The sequence below is a fragment of the Cyphomyrmex costatus genome, unplaced genomic scaffold (genome assembly GCF_001594065.2).
Source record: "Cyphomyrmex costatus isolate MS0001 unplaced genomic scaffold, Ccosl1.0 scaffold5, whole genome shotgun sequence".
NCBI lineage: Eukaryota > Metazoa > Arthropoda > Insecta > Hymenoptera > Formicidae > Cyphomyrmex > Cyphomyrmex costatus.
The window spans coordinates 4,033,116-4,053,520 of record NW_017279267.1 but is presented as its reverse complement, the minus strand read 5'-3'; the positions used below and the strand labels follow the sequence as shown (position 1 = coordinate 4,053,520).

The following is a 20,405-nucleotide window of genomic DNA, read 5'->3' as shown; positions in this document are numbered from 1 at the left end:
TAGAACGTTCCGATGAAAATTGCATCAACGAACGGTAAAATTCTGTATACCGATGTGAGAGGCTTTTGAGTATCCATCACGGCGCCGCTGTCGGTTAGGTAAAAGTATCTCGACGGAAATTGGATCGTCGCCCGCCGATAGTCCGGGGATACTCCACCGTATCCGACGAAAATTATCTTTTGGTCGCAAAGGGCACTTTTCCTCTCCTTTTCGTTATTCTTCTCTTTCACTCTTTCTTTCTTTAAAGTATATCGAGTCGAAGAGAGACGCTAATATTATACTCTTTCTAACGAAGCACGAATGCTAAAATCATAAAATGCGCAGTCTATACCTAATTACGTCTATGATCGCGTTGGCAAACGAACGAGAAATCGACGGAGAAATACGTTATTCTTCTGATGCTTTTGCAGAAAATCGTTTTAATGATTTCGCGGAATTGGAATGTGTCGCGATAACGACTCTCTTCACAACGTTGGTTATAACTATTATCCCGAGAGATTTATCTTCAATTCTTTCAAATGCGCATTCTCGGTACGCACACACGAGACGTTTCACTGCACGTAGAATATCATTTTCAAAAATGATGGCACGCGCTGCTCGGGACTCTCGTGGAAAATTGAATCATATTTTCTTCAGCTCGCTAAACTTCTAAGTCACGTAGCGCCGTCTGAATTTCGAGTTTGGGCCTTTTGGTCTTTTTATCCCGTTTTACAGTATGGTCGACGTTGCACGATTTACAAAGTGGCTCACGTAGCTTGCACTTTTTTTTTTAAGCAATTAGCTTGATTCTCTTCCTAATTTAACATTACACCTTGCGTATAATTTAGAGTGGCCATCTTTGAGATCTCTGTTTTGCTATACAAGAATCTGCATGGTGTTTTATGCAGCTGTTCTCTCTGTCATCGCGTTGATCATTTTTCTTTTGTGCCGATAGCACGATCGTGTATTCCATATTCATGTTCAGAAGCGAATCCGAGTGGACATGAGCCGTACATATTCGTTCTCTTTCCGTTAATCATCCAGTGATCTCGGCTATTGGTGCTGCTCCATCATGTTCATCCATTCGCCGATCGTGCGTTACAAATCAAAGTCAGCAGTGAGTAGGATGGAGATGTGTCGTGCACCAATGTCGAACGGGACATTGGCATGCGAGAAGATGTGACATGGGCAGAGACGATGCATCCAAGGGGAGAGGGGAAGGGCATGGTAGCATGTGCGATGCAGCGGAGCGGCGACACGGCGACGTTTCGTGTTCAAGTGGACCCGAGCGTTCATTTGATATACAGCTAATTAGAGATCGAAATCGCGATTCGTCAGAGAGAGAGAGAGCAGAGCTCGCTTTGAAACGGATAGCGATCGGGGCAGCTCTCCACGAGGCTAATACTTCGCATGCGTATTCACATGCGCAAATGCGAGTAGATACGCCGCCATGTCGCCAAGTATCGCGATTATTATCCAGGTAATGAAAGAGAACATTTTATTGATATAGAAGATCACGCCACGTTGCCGTGGAATGTCGAGCTCTAGAAATGTATCTTATCTGTCTAAGAAATTTTGAATGACAACTCTTTTTGATACGGTCTATATACGTAAATATATTCTCATATATGTATATCTATATTATAGTTTGTTCAAGTATGCTCTCTTATTCGGCATCTAATTTCTATTCATCTGCGACATCGTTTCTGATCCTTATTTTCAGTAGCTTCTACTTTAAGCACGCTCTGATATTTCGAGAAGGAGAATCCGATTATGAACATATCCGATTGAGGCATAATTAATTTAAGATCTAAGTCTTAGTTCAGGTTCTCACGTGGGATGCAGTAACAATTTATACGTTCTCCAATATGTTGCCCATATCAGTGCTGAATTGAATTGCAAATATATATTTTATATGGAAAATGATGCATGTCATTTATCTATAACGTTGTAAAATTTAATGAGATGCGAACTAAACTCGCATTCGTTAATACTGCTCAAATTGTAAACCAACGATAAGTTAGTTTGCTAGAGAAGAGCAGTAACAACAATCAATTTTTATACTTGTTAAAACGTTCGAGAAAATAGGAATGATTTTATGCTAACGTAACTTTGCGATTTTCTTTACGGTTGAATCAATTATTTATGTAAGAATACTTTATAACGATCATTAATTTACACATTTTAGTTACTTCACATTTTTATATTTGCAGATGTTAGAAAAACATTTCAAATTAAGTCGGATTTGCGGTGAAAACCGAATTCTTTTTCTGACGATAGTTCTATATAAATGCATCGCCCGTAACCAAGTTATAAGCTTCTTTCGCACACACTCGCACGCGTTCAATGGAAGGCAGAATCGGATGATTGTGTTCAACGTTCACCCTTCAACTTGATATACAGCTAATTGGAGATCTGAATCTCGGAGCGTAGAGATCGTATCCCGAGGCGCGAGAGTAGAGCGCGTAGATGCACGTTTTGCGGTGTCGTGCGCAGCAGCGTTTCTCAATGTTATATTGACTGTATTAAAAAAATTGTACCTAAATTGTAATTAAATGCCTCTTTAATCTATGAAGCACATAAGTCTTGATATTAGATATATGAAACTAATTACAATTCTTTTTCGCACGTGTAACATCTTTATTCCAAAGAGCATCTCTGAATTGTGAGACTGTTTCAGATGTGGAAAGAGTAACTATAGTATACTTGAGCTTCGTCTTGATAACGCAATATAGATTCAAGCGCGACATTAAATTTTTCTAGTTTTCGCCAAAGAGTCTTACAGATTGAAGAGGAGGCCAGTATTGATCGTTGAAGCATTAAGTTGAGAAACCCTGATGTATAGCATGCCGTGCGCTTCTGGATTTGCGTCTACGTGGGAGCGGGCACCTGCACTCTCGCGTAAAACACGTCTCCGCGATCCCTTCGACAAAAGACGGGAGACGAGATGGGAAAATAGAAAGAGGATTCGCTCTATCCTAGCAAACTATAACTAAACCGCTCCTGCGTTAGTGTACCGCTCTATAAATTATATATCATCCGTTGCATGTGTGTGCACGTATGTGTGGAGTCGGACGCCATTCCGATGCCGCGTTTGAGTAATATATTATATTTCTGCTTGTCACGACTATGCTTGTACTTATATACGCCATCCTGAGCGGCTATTTCTTCTTCTGGGGCACATCTCTGCCATACATTCTTTTCTCTAGTTGGATTGTGCATAAAATTCACGAATTCATCACGTTGCGATACGAATAGTCCAAATCATAATCAATTCTGATAATAATATCACAATATTAAATTCAGGAGAATCTTCTATATGAAAACGATATTGAGATTCATTTCTTTAATTAAATTTTTTTAAGTGGAAATTAAACTGATAAAAATAAATCAAATAAGCGAAAAAGTTATGTTTACGGTCGGTTAATTTTCTATGGTGCGATAAATGATAATATATGTATAAAAAATAAGGAAATTCTTTCATAATATTAATATAAGATTAGTGATTTGTATTTATAAATTTTTCAATATCTGAATCAATAAATATTAATCAATATAATTTTATTGTATTTTTATTTTAATGTTCTACAAGACAAGGAGAGAAACTTCAAAAGAGAAGACGAGAAATTACAAATGTTTTATCAAAGGAGAAGTGAAAATAAAAAAGATATTCAGTTCGCGTGCACTCTTGGTCGTAAAAAAATTCGGATTGATCGCTCCGAAATTTTCATTCTTTTTTACGGTCGTATTCATATTTTTCATTTTCTACTGTCAAAATGTCCAAACTACGTCAAGCAAATGACTCGCAATCTCATCCTGCATGCTCGACATGTTCATCCAACATTTCTCTTTCCTTTTTCCTTAAAACAGAGAAAGAGACTTGGCTCGTCACTGCGATGTGAGACTCGTTTCGTACGACTGCACTTCGTTAAATCAACGAAGCTACGGCGTAGCTAACTGAGTTAACGTATACTTTGCGCGTGTTTTATCAAACTAGTATATCCCGCGGAGCCGAGCAAGCCGACTACGTCGTATCGCGCTATCACTTGAATCCAGAGTTATGTAACTGACACAAATATTTCCTCCGATAACAGAGAGTTTAATTAATTTGAAATGCACGCAAATACCGATTTAGTAGTTGGAAATTACCGCGATAACCCTCTCATATCCTCTTTCGGCATACTGTCTTTTAGTAAAGCCTTTAAAATACTATTACTTGTATGGAGAGTTCATTCCCGATCTCGCAATCGAATTGCGCGCGAATTGAGATCGGTACAAGTGCCGCTAATTGATTCGGCAATTAATCGCGTCGCGCGGAGTTGAGTGGATCGCCGCGGACTAATGCGTTCGTCATGAATCAGTTTCGCAGTTACAAGTTTCTCTCGCCGCCTCTCAGCCGGTTCCGATATCGCGGTCGGCGATTTTATTATCTCCTAGGCGAACAAAGTTGGAAAATCGCGTAGTGGCCAACTCGGTCGCATAAAGAAGCAGAAGAAAACTTTACGTCGCGCGGTTTCAACAAAAGAAATAGTACGCCCGTTCGCCGAACAGCGACTTGACTCGACCGATGCGATGCGATGCGTAACTGGATCGAGACCTTATTGAGTTTTCGTACTTTCGAATTCCGCCTGCCGTCGACGAACAACGGCCACCCTGATGTGCGCGCGACCGGAGGCGGTGAATTTGCTTTTCAAATTTTCGTTCTTTCGCTCGCGGGGCGGCCAACTACCATAGCTGCGGATCAATGGGTTTTCAATTTAGCATTAGTTTCATATCTTACTGAACTTCGCCTCAGGAACAAGTCTCTCTGCATTGCCGTTTTTCACAATCTATAAGACTATTGGATGAAAATATTAAAGAATTAGGTACGGACTCTTTGAACGAGAAAAAGTGTGATGTTTTTTTTTTTGTAGAGTTTATATACGCATATATACTAGAAGTTTGGAGCGCACTATATATATATTTTTTTATAAAAATATCGTTTTTTATAACTATTTATTTTACTGAAAATATCAATTTTTATGTACATTATTGGAATAAAATTTATGATTAAAGCAATATGAATCTTCCTATATTCATATTGTAGTTATAATATAAGTTAGTAAATAAAATTGATTAATCCTTCACACACATCACTTGCATAGAATGTCCCATCTTACAAATTCGTATAACGCTACAAATAAATGTACAACGCTATTTAGAGATATACGTTTTTAAAATTGTGTTACGGTTTATAAAAATTTGACATTTTTCTGTATTTTTGGAATGTTATCAGAACAATGAAAATTGACGTATAATGTAGGGTGAAACTTTCTTTTCAAAAATTTGAGATACTCTATATTTTTTAGTAATACAATTGAATAAGGCGCAGTTTTAAATTGTTGCATAACACAGAATTTAACAATTTACATTTATATTTTATATGTTTATATTCTTTCTCATTATAAAACCGTTTTTGAAATTTTGTTCCCCCTGTTCCTCTTTCTCTGTCTCTTGTCACACCATATTGATTGCCAGTTTCTCGATAGCCGATCGAAATGGGATTCCGGTTTAATGCTAGCTTCAAATGCCGAGTCCCCGACGGACAATATTGCAATTAGGCTCGTGACAGTCGATCGGATGTCGGTACGTCCCCGTTGCAAGCGTGTACACGCACGGCACGCCTCGCGAGTTTGATTTAGGCAATTTGGATCGCCGCAGTTGTGTGCTCTGCAGCCTGTCAGTTCTTGCCCTGACGAAATGGCGAAATCGTCGGCGCGTCTCTCGATCGGTTTTGCCCGCCGGCGATGTGAAACAACGACGACGATAGCGACGATGGAAAATCCAAGACCCGAGGAAACTTTCGAGGAACGCAGCTAACGAACAAACTTTCGCTGTATAGACCGTCGTCGCAAGACCTCGACAGATTTCGTAACGATTTATATAACGAAACGACTACGTGTTGGTACGAAGTCGATAAACCGAGTATTAATTAAACGCACGATGATGATATTCTTCGAGCATCTCGACTAGTCTGTTCTTTGAAAGTTCGTAAGATAAACGTAGGGTTATTTCTGATTGCAAACGTTTGAAAAAGTTTCTGTAAGAAGCTTAAGAAAACTAACTGATACTTTATTGGTTAATCAAGTGGAATAAAAAAGAAACAGACATAAGAAAAAACGTATAAGAAACAGATTGCCAAAATATTAAAAAAGATGAATAAATAAAAATAGAAATAAATCTCGAGACGCATTTTGTGCAGCAGCGTGATAAAAATAATCCTCGCCTAGAACATTTTCAAAGCTATACACGCCGAGAGATAAAGTATGATAATTTTTCAACCGCGAAGATGTCGTAATACGAACATTAGCAAAATCTCTGTTGCTTCTTCCGGGGCTTATCTATACCTCTGCTTCCCCCCAACACCAAGCCAAAACAAAATATAACTATCCCGCGAGTCTCGCGCTTCTCGTTGCTCGCCTTAAAGCGCCGCAGAATCACCAAGGCGCTACACTCCGCGAAAACTCTTGCGGTGACGACGGGGAAACAAGAAGCGAGGAAAGTTATCTCGAAGTGCGCCGCCGTCCCGGGAGAAAGTGGGAGCTGCTCATCGTGGTTGAAGAGCGACTTGGGGACTCGACTAGAAGAGCTCGAGATTCTCAGGGTGAGGTGATAGCCTGCGAGGGGGTAACTTGCGAGAAGGGAGATCACGCGTCTTCTCGGAAGACGGAAAAACTTTGGGATGAAAATTGACGGCCGGCAACGAAAATATGTGAGAGAGAGAGAGAGAGAGAGAGAGAGAGAGCGCGGGGGAGAATCTTAACACCTGCCTTTTCACACCGTAATAAGGTCGCTCGTCGGTCTTAAAGCGGTCGCGCATGGGCCGCCTAAACGAATTAAAAGTACGAAGAGTTCCTCCACCTTTCGTCCCGTCTCTTCGACCCTTCTCGTCGTCTTCATCGTTGTCGACGCGAAGCTCGGAAAGTTGTTCGACTACGTCTGCCGTATTGAAGTTTTTTTTACATCCGCCGAGATAATCTGGCTTAATTAATTTAATTCCGGTAGAGAAGAGAAGGGAAAGGGCTACGACCTTCTATCCTGACCTCGTCCCCCGCCTCGCTTCGTTATCGTCCCTTTCTCCCAGAAGGTTCTCTTGCAGCGAGGAATATTTTATTGTGCAAAAGCGATTTTATGAGATGGCTGCACGATGTAACGGCTGTATATTTAGAGACCTTCGTTTATTGCGAAGAACGAGATAATTTAGACAATTTTTCTTTTCCTCGTCAAGTTTGCACGAGATTGTATATGCAAAGAGATTCATTTAACAGAAGAGGACGGCGATCAATCGAGAATTCTTATAATATCTGAAAATTAATATTGCTAGCGGCAGATCGTAATAGCATGTATATAGATTTTTATTACAGCATCAGATGGAAGTAGACAATTAAAATTACGTTGAAGGCACGAGCAAATATCGGACATCGATATCGGAACTCTGTTCTAATTATTTTATAATATAAAATATCTTCACACTTTTGTCTCCTGTTAAAGTTTATAATCTGTTTTGACAATGTTTCTATGATAATCTCACATGTCAATATAGCTCGTATTTCGTCAGTACGTTGCGTATGTTTATTTCGTACTATTCGCAAGCCGAAAAAAATGCACTTTTTCATATTCATAGTGATTTACAGCTCACGTTATATTTCTTATTTCTCCATCGAAATTCGTTCATCTAGTTTGTATTTTTCCAATGTTTTTTCATTTACATACTAATTTCCCTGGCTGATGCGTGCGCCGTACTTTCTTGATCGAGCGTATTTTCACACGTTCTATTTCCAGTTTTGCGGAGAGCCTTCTTCATTTGAAGCTCGGTTTTTCCCTTCGTCCATATTATATCATTTATTATTCTGGATTGTAATGTACTGTAACAGTGACGCGAATTACAAAGTGGAGAGAGGGAGATGAGCGCAGAGATGGATATACAGATGGATTTTGCACCCTGTATATTACATATTCACATCCCGTCATATTATAACAGCACGATAAAAAGGCGTTATACGAGCGCGAAAAATTCCTTTCCTTCCTACGTTCACATATTCCGTATTATGCGTGAGTCACATACACCTTTCGGCGGGAACAGGTGTGAAAAGTTCATAAAAGAGAAGTATGTGTCATACGCAGATGAATGCGAGTGCTTCGTATATTATTATAATAAAATATCGATAAGGAACGGAGCGCACGAGGACCGCGCCACCGATCTATCTTTATTATCCGTCCGAAGAAAAATATTGCAATTATAAACTCTGATTAATTTGCGTTTTTATCGTTTCATCGAGTATTTGGATGGATGAAATTTTTGAGTGAGTCCGCGAACGTATGATGTTATAAATCATGCAATATCGGAGTATATGCGCTCAGTTGGCACATAGCATGTATGTATTTTAGTCGATATTTACTCTTGCGTCAAGAAAATAATAACAGAAAATAAATATGCGTGCGTTCACTCTGCATTAACAAAAATTTATTTGCACACGCGTAACAATAATTGCTAGTATAAAACTAATACACGTTTATATAATTAACGACTGTAAGTCTTCTTTATTAAAAAAAAAAAAAAAACTACAAATAAATCTGAAAAAAACTATAAATTTAAAGATATAACAAATAAACTTCAAAAAAGTATCTGTAAACATAATTATTCTTATCTTTTTAGTATATCTTTTTAGTAATCTAGTTTGAAGCTTACATAAGTTTCATTAGTTTCACTCAATTTATCTCTGATTAACGAATTAACCATTGTGCGCTTTAACTATGAATATTGCACAAAAGGTAGATGTAAATGTTCAAATAATAGTACAAAGCTGCAGTAGCGTTCCTCTCATGCGAGAGGAGAAACAGGGCGGATCGAAAGTGGGTCGGGTCGCCGATAGGTGAGGACGATGATGAACGAGAGGGTCAGGACGTCCAAGAGGAAGAACGGGTGGGTGAAGTAATGCGATTCTCGCGTGAGAATCAAGCGAGGGTGCCAAGGACGCGCGCTGGAAGATCATGACGGAGAAGAGGAAGGAGACCTCAAGAAGGTCCTCCTGTTCTTGGTCTCTCAAGAGAGGACGAGAGTTTCGAGACATCCCTGCTGCCACCCTGCCCCTTGCGGGTCGGCGATTTGTCAGGCGGACGAATACACGACGAGAGATAACGGCGAAGTTTCGCAGACGCTCTGGACTCCCTCGCGGTTGACAAATGCGCGAACGTCGCAGGTCCGCTTTCGGGGAACAGCGCGTTTTGTATGCGTACAAATGGCGATCGCGACACATGGGGACACGCGCGTATGATAAGCGCCATCGAGGTATGGAGGATGCCGCGCTCTCGCTATATAATCTCGGAGATGAATGAACCTACCGAATACACAACGAATTTTTATCGTAAAGACAAAAAAATTTATTTTCGATTAAAGCGGACCTCAATGATTAAATATTTCAAAGATTGAATTTATGCATAACACACAATATAATTTTGCAAACCGAAATCTTGATATCTTTTTAATTAATTCACGATTATTCGAGGTATCCTTTAACATAAATGACATTTTTAATGGCTGTTTACATTTAACGACAATTTGTCACAACGTAAACAGCCGATAGTGAAAAGATTTACAAATTCGCAATGTTATTTTACGTAAACAACGAAAGATATACAAATGCAAATTTATGATATTGTTTTAAATGGATATTATAGGATTTGCGATGTTCTTATATGTACATATAAATTTTATAATTATCATATGATTCATATATAAGGCGGATGAATTATTGAAACAGAAAAGCATACACATTATGTGCTTCGTGAAATAACATCCATAATAATATCCATAATGCGCGATAGTGAAACGATACATACACTAATATATATACATCGCGATGACCAGCGAAAATATTTATGGTTAAAGAGCGTATTTTAATAAATGGCTACGTCAATTAGCGCAACGCTCCGGTTTAATGAATGTGTTTCTGTAATTACGCGAGTAATACGTATTATTGATATGAGGCGAATATATTTTGCGCGAGATACGCGGGCAACAAATTGAAGAATCGAAAGGCAAGAGCGTGTTGAAAAACATGATACGGGATTAATATCCTCAAACTCATGAATAAAACGGAAATACTGGCGCATATTATATCAATAGCCGGGGCATTGCGTCTGTGCGGGTATTTACAAACCTATCGCTCTCGGCATCGATTGTTTGCGAATGCGGGTGCGGCTTGTGTTTGCGAGGTTCTAACGGTAGTCAAATAATTCGCTAATTGTTCACGGAAAATTATCGCGTGGAAAGATGCGGTGCGGGATAATATCTTGAAATGCAAGTGTCGTTATCCTTTTCTCTCGCGAATAAGAGAAACGACAAACGCGCCAGGCAGCGGCGCGATTCGTCGAGGCGACGAGGGCTGTCCCGCTGATTACGACGATGACAAACGACAGCGCGTGGGAATTACAAAATGAAGGTTTAATAAGGTATGAGCCGGATCGGGACTCGCCGACCATCGTCGCCGCCGCTGCCATCGCCGGCCACGTTCCCTGTAGTAATTAACAAATCCAATTTTAATCGACGGTTCAATTCACGCTGCGTCCTGCCAGCCGGAAACGCACTCGCGAGCACCACGTCGTTTCGTACATGCAATCGTCATATCAGCGCGTAAAACTGATTAGTGGTTCCCCTCGCGACGCAATTATCTCGCGCTGCGTCGGACGGGACTCGTTCTCATTTTGTCGCGCGTAGTAAACGAAATAAGCGCGCAAACAAAATAAATTCCTTTGTCCGCAATCTACGCTTTTAGTTGGTGTACCGGAAACTCGGCTGACGATAATTAAAGCCTTCTATCGATTAGGCTGTTTGCGTACTCCTAATTTAAAATTTACATCAGCCATGATTATATATACATACGAGTAATATATTCCAAGAATCCAACAATATAAAACATTGTATTTAATAAATTATACGGAAAATTAAAATGATCAAAGGAAAAAGAATATGTTTGTCATGTTTGTTATATTTGTTTCGTTTATTTGCAGCGATCTTGAAAAGGAAATGCAATGAAAAGTATTCATATAGGCGAGTTATCTTTAAAAACAATCTTATTTTTAAAAAATAACCATTAATTAGCAATTCATTAACAAAGAATAAATAGATTGTATATTTGTCAAAATTTTTTTGCCTATATAATAATTATTAAAACATAATATTCTAAAAATAAGTGAAAATTAAAAAGAAATTCTATTATTTGGACGTATAAACAGTATTTGAGTATAATACGTTAACAGATTTAACTTCTAAGATCAGAAACACGCAAAACTTCTTTTTGTTTATATTAAGAGACATGACACAATAATATAAAATTGCTAATTAATGTTTATTATCTACAAATAAGGTTTTTTCAAGAAAAATTTCCCTTATACGAATACTTTTTATGCTTCAGGTCGGTACTTATACTCCATTTTTATTTTAAGACCATCTTAAGTAATGTCTTAAGATGTTAATACAGCCCTTTAACTTATGACAACTTCAGTCTGCACTTAAGAGAGTCTCAAATATAAGAATCGACTATGAATAGCGACCGTTGTATATGTTTTATAATTTAATGAAAAAGAAAAGGATATTTGTTTTCTATTAATTAAAAAATTATGAGTAAAGGAGACGGGGATCAAAAGTAATACGAGGGTATATAAGTTGCAACACCTATACATAAAAAAACGTTATAAACAAAATACACAAGCGTAAGAAAAAGATAGAGTTTCTAATATAAATAATTACAAACTTCTATTTCTTTTCTACGCTTTTGTATTTTGTTTATAAAATTTTTTATATGTGTTACAATTTACTTGCGATATCAGTGATACTTTTAATTCCGGTCTTCCCTACCTGCCAAAATATTGTAATACTCATGTATTGATCTCATGGGGAAAAGATAAAAAATTTTAATTTATTGAGGAGAAAAGAATAGCAACAGTTCGTCCTCCATTAATATGATATTTTAATTAAAAATCCGGTGCAATAACCTTTTTATCATCTGTATTTCACATTCCCGCGGGTTAGGGAGGAAAAGGAAAATTCTGGGGGTATCGCGATTTTCACTCATCGCGATGCGAATTGGAACATCGTATCGCCCGCATCTGAATTTCCTGTGTGCGCACTGCATTGGCATTCTGTACTTCTGTGTACCATTCGAAAAGAGCTCAATCGAAAAATCGGTAGTAACGCTCGAAACGACGTAGGCAAAGCGCACTGCGTCGCACGATTGCTGGATTGTAAAACAAAGCACAGCATGCAACATGGCAGTGCAAGCATGCAGGTGCGAACGTCGATCGCGAATATTTCTACGTTTTTTGTAGTTCGTTCGTGTACACGCGCAAGCGTGTACGTTAAGCCCGCGTTATATAAAACAATGCATAAAACCTCGCCCACATATAATGCGCGAAAATGATTTAGTAATGGCTGCTTTTTATCTCCTTTCTTCTGCTTTAAATCCGCGAAAAATAATATAAAATTAAAATCCTATTTTTTCTCGAATGCTATTATATATACATATTATATAACAATAGATATATGGATTTATTATTTATATAACAATGAAATGTGTGTGGAGGAAGTAAAAGTTTACATTTGCTCTGTTTCGTAGTGTACTTATTATAATATTTATATGTTTTTAAGTATTGGATTTTTGAAATATTCAAGATAAGGCTATTTCCATACTAACGTGTAATTATAATGCACATCTCCGTTCATGTACACAGTGACCGCTTTAATAGGGTACAGAAACGGATTAACACACACGGTATTCTAGGCATCACGTGCATATGTGCGTACTAGTAGCGTTAGTTGACGGACACGTCGATGCACGATATATTTACGGTTTATTGCAGCGCGTTTACGGACGGAATTACAGTCGGCGCTCGTTTTAATGGATGCCGAGATTGCGGCGCCGTGCGACACTGCGTTCGTAATTTCGCGTCGGTTCGGTAAATTATTAAATTTGATCGGTTTAACTATTGTGTCAGAACGTGGGCTCAGCTCGGACACTAAGGCTACGTTATGCTCTATTAAGGTATGATCGATTATGGTTTGTGGCCACATTGGCAACCGATCACGAACGGAACAGACTAGATTCGCCAACTGCGGTTAGATTGGATCAAATGTATAATACAATCACGCCTTCTGCCTTTCAACAGAAATGGTAACGACATTCATCATTTTATCACAATGGCGACGAAAAGAGAGGATTTTTCGATTTTTTTTTAATATCAAGAAGATTTTGAGCTCGATGTAGGAAACTGACATGAGAAAAAAGACAAAATTTTTATAAAATTTTAGCAACATATTAACAACTTCTAAAAATGATTTAAAAAAATCACTTTTTTATAAATATCCACTAATTATATTTTATAGAGCGCCACGTCTCCCGGTGCCAGTAACGATGGTCTCACAAAACAACAGTTGGAGCTCATCCAGCAGATCATGCAGCAAACGCAACAGCAGACAACCACACAACAGCAGCCGCAACAGCAGCAGCATCAGCACCAGCAGCATCAGCAACAACAGCAGCAGCACCAGCAACAGCAACAACAGCAACGGACCGCGACTCCCACGGCAACGGTAGCCACACAAATACAAAAGACACAAAAACCGTCCATCAAATCTACCACGTCACCCGGCAATATTTCCAACAATTCCGCAAGCGGAAACGCGACCAACAATGCGAGATCGAGTCCGAAACCGAAGATGTGGAATCACTCACATCACTCACATGTAAGTGTAACAATCAAACAATATACTGAATGTTTTTTTTTTATTTTACGATCACTGTTTCGTCTGCTAAGTGTGATATGCACATCGAGCGTGCAATGACTTATTGAATAAGACAATAGAAATTAAAAATTAAATTGAAATTTAAAGAGAATATTAATAGCATTCTTTAATAAACATGGAGAATTATTATATAAAGAAAACTTTATATAATATTAATTTCTTCTTCATTTTTGCGAGATATAATTCAATGAAATCGAACTGTTTATTTTCAAAATCGAAATATATGTTGGTACATTTTGCTACATGAAGTAATAATTGACTTTTAATACCTATTATTAGTATTAATCACAAAAATAATCATTTCGATGATGTCAAATGAAATTGTCTTAATTATTGATCGAAACAAATCTCGTCGAGTATTACGATTATGATGTACTAGATCACGTACATCCTGTATGATTTTATTACGTATCGCGTAACGAGATCCCGAGATAGCGCCGAAAGCAATAAACCCGTAGTACCTCGAGACTGCTTTCTGTTGAAAGGGCCCTTCTTCCGCATTAGGCAGCGGAAGTATTACCGAGCGCACCCAAGATCCCGTGCACACGGCTCGTTGGAACTCGCCGCGGTAATCTTTTGTGCGGCGAATACACCGCAAATCGCATTACGTATCACGACTAGGATACCATCCCTGTACTCGTAATCTCGTCGACGAGGACTCGTCGAATATTATACGGAAACGCGAAACAGCGAGATATCGCGCGCGTGACCCTTTGTGCGAGATCCCCCTCCTGTTCATTTTCTCGTTGAGAAGCACGAAGTACAATCGGATGAAACGATAGGCAGATGCGATATCTCTTTCCGAGAACTTGCATGTATATGAATATTATAAATCACGAGTATCATAAATTGAAAAGATTCAAAATAATTGTGATACGAAAAGAAAATATATTCTATTTTTGAATATAGGTATTGAAATACTTTTTATATCGATTTTTTTATTAGAATTGGTAACATAATATTTTCACGAAGGTATTTTCAGTACGATTTTTCTACCGGATTGAATTGATCGCCTTGGTCTTTCACAGGGTAAATCCTATACGCGGTGTTAAAATAGCGGTCCAGCCGGTTTCACGAACGGGTCTTTAGGAACCGTTCAGAACGAAACATTCGCCTGCATAGAGAATTAAATCCGTCATCGAGAGCCACGTAGCACGGCTTAATCCGTCCTCGTTGAATCACGCGGTATTCGCTTGATAAAATTGCGCGAACGCTAATTGGTCTCGCTCGCTTCCCTTTATATCTCTGTCCTTCCGGCCGTCCGAATCTTCGGCGATCAAAAGGATGACGCCGTGAAAGGAGCCTTTGAGCAGATCCTTTCACGGTTCGACGCATCGAACGCTGCAGAATTTTCTTCTGACGTCCTTCTTGTCGTCCGTCAGAGAAAGGCGCGTGATTAGCGTGAGGAATCGTAGCCGGAAGTCCAGTCGAATATCTCTTGCTTTCGAACAAGTTGGAAAAAACCCATTGTGTCTCGTTTAAAGCGAAAACGTTAAAAATAAAAACAATAGATAATAATGAGGCTCTCTACGTATAAAATAAATTAGAATGTCGAAGGGCTCAGAGCCAGTTAGGTAACAATGAAACTTTAATAGCAAAAAACATAAAAATAATTATTACATACATAAATACAAACGTTTTAACACCGATCGGGTCTTTCTCAATGTTACAATGAATATTCTAGTTAAATTTGCAACAGAAAGTTATAGAAATCTATAGGCCTCAAAATTCTTCAAAGTAGTGTGTCAATAATTGAAAATCAAATTTGTCGTTGAGAAATTGTTTGGTAGTAAGACAATTTAAGGCATTCTTCAAAGTAGTGTGTTAAAAATAATTTATTTTCTTGAATTTGTTAAATTATGTAATTATTTATTACGTTGTGTTAATAACAACTGAAAAAGTTTTTTCTTTGAGTTTTTTTCGTTATTGCCAGGTTTATGTGAGCCAAACAGATTTATAGCCTTTCATAGAGCGTTGATAGAGGAATATTAATTGGTGACTCTCTATATGTACCTATCGAATATTAGCGCAAGGAACTTGTCTCTTCTGTACAAACATATCAACCGTATGTCCAATGCGTCAACTGCATCGACCTGCAGTAATAGTGCCACTGAACGTCCCTAGCCTGTCTATAAACCGTTTACCGTCGTTACTGAATCATGCATAAAAGACGATCACGTATGGAGCGTTGTACTTGGTCGAGAATTAAACCTTTACGCCCTAAGTGAAACGACTCGAACTGTGTATGATAGATTATTGTACAATTAAATGTATGCTTTTCGATGATAAGAGACAAATAATTAAAATATTTTAATTATTGACTAAATTGTTACGATCGATAACGAACAATAACATCTTACTGAAGATTCAAGTATTTTATTAATGGATGGAAGCTCTCATAAATTCTGTTGATTAATAATTACGTAGTAACTAACAACTATATTGTTTCCTTACTTCAACAAATTATGAAAAATATTTTTCAAATATGTATTTTTCAACAGAAAATAATTAACTAATCAAATAATGTCGACAAAAAAAAATATACTCTTAAAAACATAATTAATTTTTTAATTGTGACGAGATGGATATCTTATATACAAAATTGTATCCAAAATAATTCATCAGAAGTGATATAACTCAAAATTATTAGGTATCAATAGTTTATACTTTGATCAGCTAAAGTGTCTAAATCTAAAAAAAATAATTTCTTTTCCAATTTCGATCTTCAAAATTGTCTGAACTCTAAATATTACTTGTAAAAGATTCTTCTTTTTATAAAAATGATACAACTTAAAATATATTATTCTAGAAAATTTTGTTGTGTTTGATAAGCTTAAGATCGATACAAGTTTAGTAGTAGAACTAATTGTAAGTTAATTTATTATTGAAGAATAATTGATAAAGTAATCTTTACCTAACTTATTGATGATAATAACTTAAAAATCATATATTTCTAGTTGTACTACTTTTGAAGTATCATAAGGAAACGATATATATGGATTGTTATAACTTAGAATTATTATTACTATAGCAGCATCCCCAGCTCTATAATCACACAAATCGTCCGCCCATCGATCGCCACGTTTAATGCAAGAAAACGTACGCGCAGTTCATCATCGAAGATTCCCGGTCGCCTGTATTTCAGCGCGTTTTTCCGCGACGGGACCTGCCGCCAACACCCCAGCAGGCACCTCTCCGCCACCTAACTTCATTACGTTAATGGCATAATAACCATTGCGGGCGGCCCGAAGAGCTTATGCGCCGGAACGTCGATGTCCCTAAACACAGCAAGAAGCGAGCGCGCAGTAAAATCGATCCGATCTCCATTAATATGTATGAGGTCTTCACCAATGGACGCGGACTGGGCTGAAGGGGGTGGTCGGAGGAACGAGACTGGGGATTCGTACTCTCTTCTTGCCATCCTCCCTCTCCCCCCCTTCACCCCCTCCCCCCCATCTCGATGCCGAACTGCAGGCGATCGTGAAATGCTCTCGGAAACTGTCGTAATTGCTTAGGAACTCGAGGACGAACGGATTCTTCGGGATCTACACCGCGATGAAATGGGGCGGGGGAGGGGAAGGGGAGGGAGAGGATCTTGCATACAGAGCGAACTCGGCAAACTCGATTTAATTGCGATCCCTTATACAATTACGTTATGGTCGCGAGTGTTAGCGTTGCCCGATTGCACAATGAAAACGCGTACATTTTCCGAGTCGCGGCTCAAGATGTATCACATTTGAAATTTCACATTAGCTCTTTTTTGCATACATTTATCAAAGACGCATTGTACGGCTGTATAAATCAGTCTGAAGGATCATCGCAAGATGAGAAAGTTATTCGTCGCCGTCGGTAATGCAAGGTAGACATTAAAGACGAGCGCAAAGTGCGTCGTTAAATTATATTTAGCCCTCTTGTGTCACTTTGATATCGTAAACACATCCCGGCCATTATCCGCCAGCTTTATATTGCAGCGCGGGAATATATTCATCGTATTTCCCTGTATATTTATGATCCGTTACGCGTCCTAGACGGTCCGGCTACAAATATACATGCGAAAAGCGACGTGAAGATCCGCGTGGCTACACCAAGGCTATTACCAGGCGCAACGACATTTCATCATTACGTCATTTTATTCCCGCCTTGTTCGACAGGGAAACGTCTTTTTTATTACACACCAAGAGAGGCAATAAACGTAGTTACAACTTACCCAGTTGCAACGATTTACATCTCGGCTTACTCCGATGCTATTATACGTACTCACATTGCTAACAGGTATTCACCTACACATTTGGATCCGCTTTTATACGAATATCGATGACGGCAGTCGGTGCCATAGCAATACGACGCACCGTGTATTCGTGATATATTCTGAGTACGCGCGCGTATTTCGCGCCGTGAAATATACGATCGTGATTACGGAGACCCAACTGCACGCTAATCCGATTATATTTAGCCTTCTTATGCCGCAATATCGTAAATATGGTTGCTGGCCCATGGCACTAAATTCACCTGTACGTTTCTCTTTATATCTCGTGATAACACCGTTCGTCCAGAAGAAGGTCCCGAGATTTTGCATAACCATCAAATTTATTATGTTTTCGCAGTGCGACATGTGCATTGAGTGGAAGGCATTACCTGGTGAATCTCGGTCGCATGTCGTGGATGCAACATCGAGAGTTCTCTTAGTCATCTCCTAGCAACCGAGTTACCGTCGCGAAGTAGTACAATCTTGTGTATACGATCGTTTTGGCATAGCGCACACTCGAGTGCCGTTCGTGTCACGTCGTGTTATGTTATGTTAGGTTTGCACGTTGCAACCGCATCAAAATTCCTTTCATGAGCGCCTATTTAACTACGTAGCAATTTTAAAATAAGGTAAATTAATATAAATCGTATAGTCAGATCTGGTGATGCTAAATGAAAATGTGTAAGATATACGATTAATTACACCCAAAGTTTATTTCTATTTCCAACTAGATTGCATTGAATTTTTTTCGCTAAAATCAAACGTACACATATGGAAAGAACTGTTAAATATATCTAAAAATTTAACTGGATGTAGATCTAAAAATAATTTCATCAAACTATCAAAATAATTATATGTAGAACACTCAAGCTAGTTGCTAGAATAACAAAATTTTTTACTTATTATAATATGCTTGAATTTTTTAATTATTTTAATGATGGAACAAAATTATTTTTATCTGAATCTAGCTAAACTTTTAGATATTTCGGTAAAATCATTCTTTGTGCTTATTTTAATTACTTTAAATTCTAAAAATGTGTACTAATTCAATTAAGACGTTTTATGTTTTGATTTTTTAAATTTATATTGTTTAAGTTAAGATGAAATAGTGAAGATTTAGGATAAAGGTGTCTTTAACTAAATTTTTTAATTCTTTTCTTTTAGACTTTATTTTGTTGTATATTCTATATTTGTTATCTTTCTTTATTGTTAAGAATATCGGTGTAGCTCGGTTGAATAAATAACGGCCAATCAAGCGTGTATCAACTACATTTGATGTTTTACGTGTTTTTCAAGCCGTGTAGCACTAAATTTGATGCATTCTCCGAATGCGATATATCCAACGATATCAAACCGGTACGACGTCATAACTGTATAACTGTCGAGTTATAACCCTGGCCCCGAGCTACTCCTGCTTTCCCCCCCTCCCCATTTTCTCGACTGCTACTTGTTACTTACGTAAATATTCACATAACGCGTACATGTTCTGGAGACTCTGGTTCATTACGTTTACGAGATGACACGCATATTAAATGCAAGCATATTAAACGCGACGTGCATTCATATTAGTTAGCGTGACTAAAGTGTGTCAAATGTGCGACATTTATTCTTCTAATACACGAAATATTCTTAAGTAAACGGAAATAAAAGATATTTTTCAAAACGAGGAACTGAATTTCCACAGCATCCTCTTTAAATGTATTTAAAAAAAAAAACTAAGAGAACGAATTCTCGAATTTTGTCACAACTAAAAGTGACAAAAGTGGCTGCTGAAGTCGCGCGATCGATAAATGCCGTTATTACATATGTATGAACTCTCTGCCGACTCTTTTTGGTAGAGGATTTGGATTGGGGCGAAAGTTTTTCCTTCTAAATAAATCAACGATGATAATAAATCAAGCACGTGACGCGGACTAGCCGACGGAGATGTGTCGGCATCGTGTATCACAAAGATGACTCGTAATAAACTTGGCAGGCTATTCGACGCAACGACCGAACGTGCTTTCTGATCGTAAAAGGAAGTTTGCTCTCGTAACAAGGAGTCTTGAAATTAATATGATCCGATATATTCTCCGATGCTTACGTATAACGATAATCGAGAAAATGTAATGAGTGCCGGTAATTTGCATCGAACGCGAAAACTTCGCAAAGTACTCGCGTTTTATAGCTAGCTTCGAAATGGGTGAAGCCTGCTAATATTAAATTCCAACACTATTATGTTTGACAGGAATTCGGTTTGATTTACGTCGAACGGCAACACATTCATCACATCACACTGAAAGGAAAATACAGAAACAGGTAGTTGTACTAGAGTAACGATAACGATAGTGTTACGTCTCA

General features: G+C 38.2%; 1 protein-coding gene across 1 annotated transcript in view; it reads left to right on the top strand.

The window, feature by feature from the left end:
* LOC108778275 (uncharacterized) overlaps positions 1-20,405 on the top strand; it is a 242,563-nt gene that overhangs the window by 168,325 nt on the left and 53,833 nt on the right. The window contains exon 8 of the mRNA XM_018545406.1: positions 13,400-13,759. Within this exon, the coding sequence (XP_018400908.1) occupies positions 13,400-13,759 (360 nt within the window). The remainder of the gene's footprint in view (positions 1-13,399; positions 13,760-20,405) is intronic.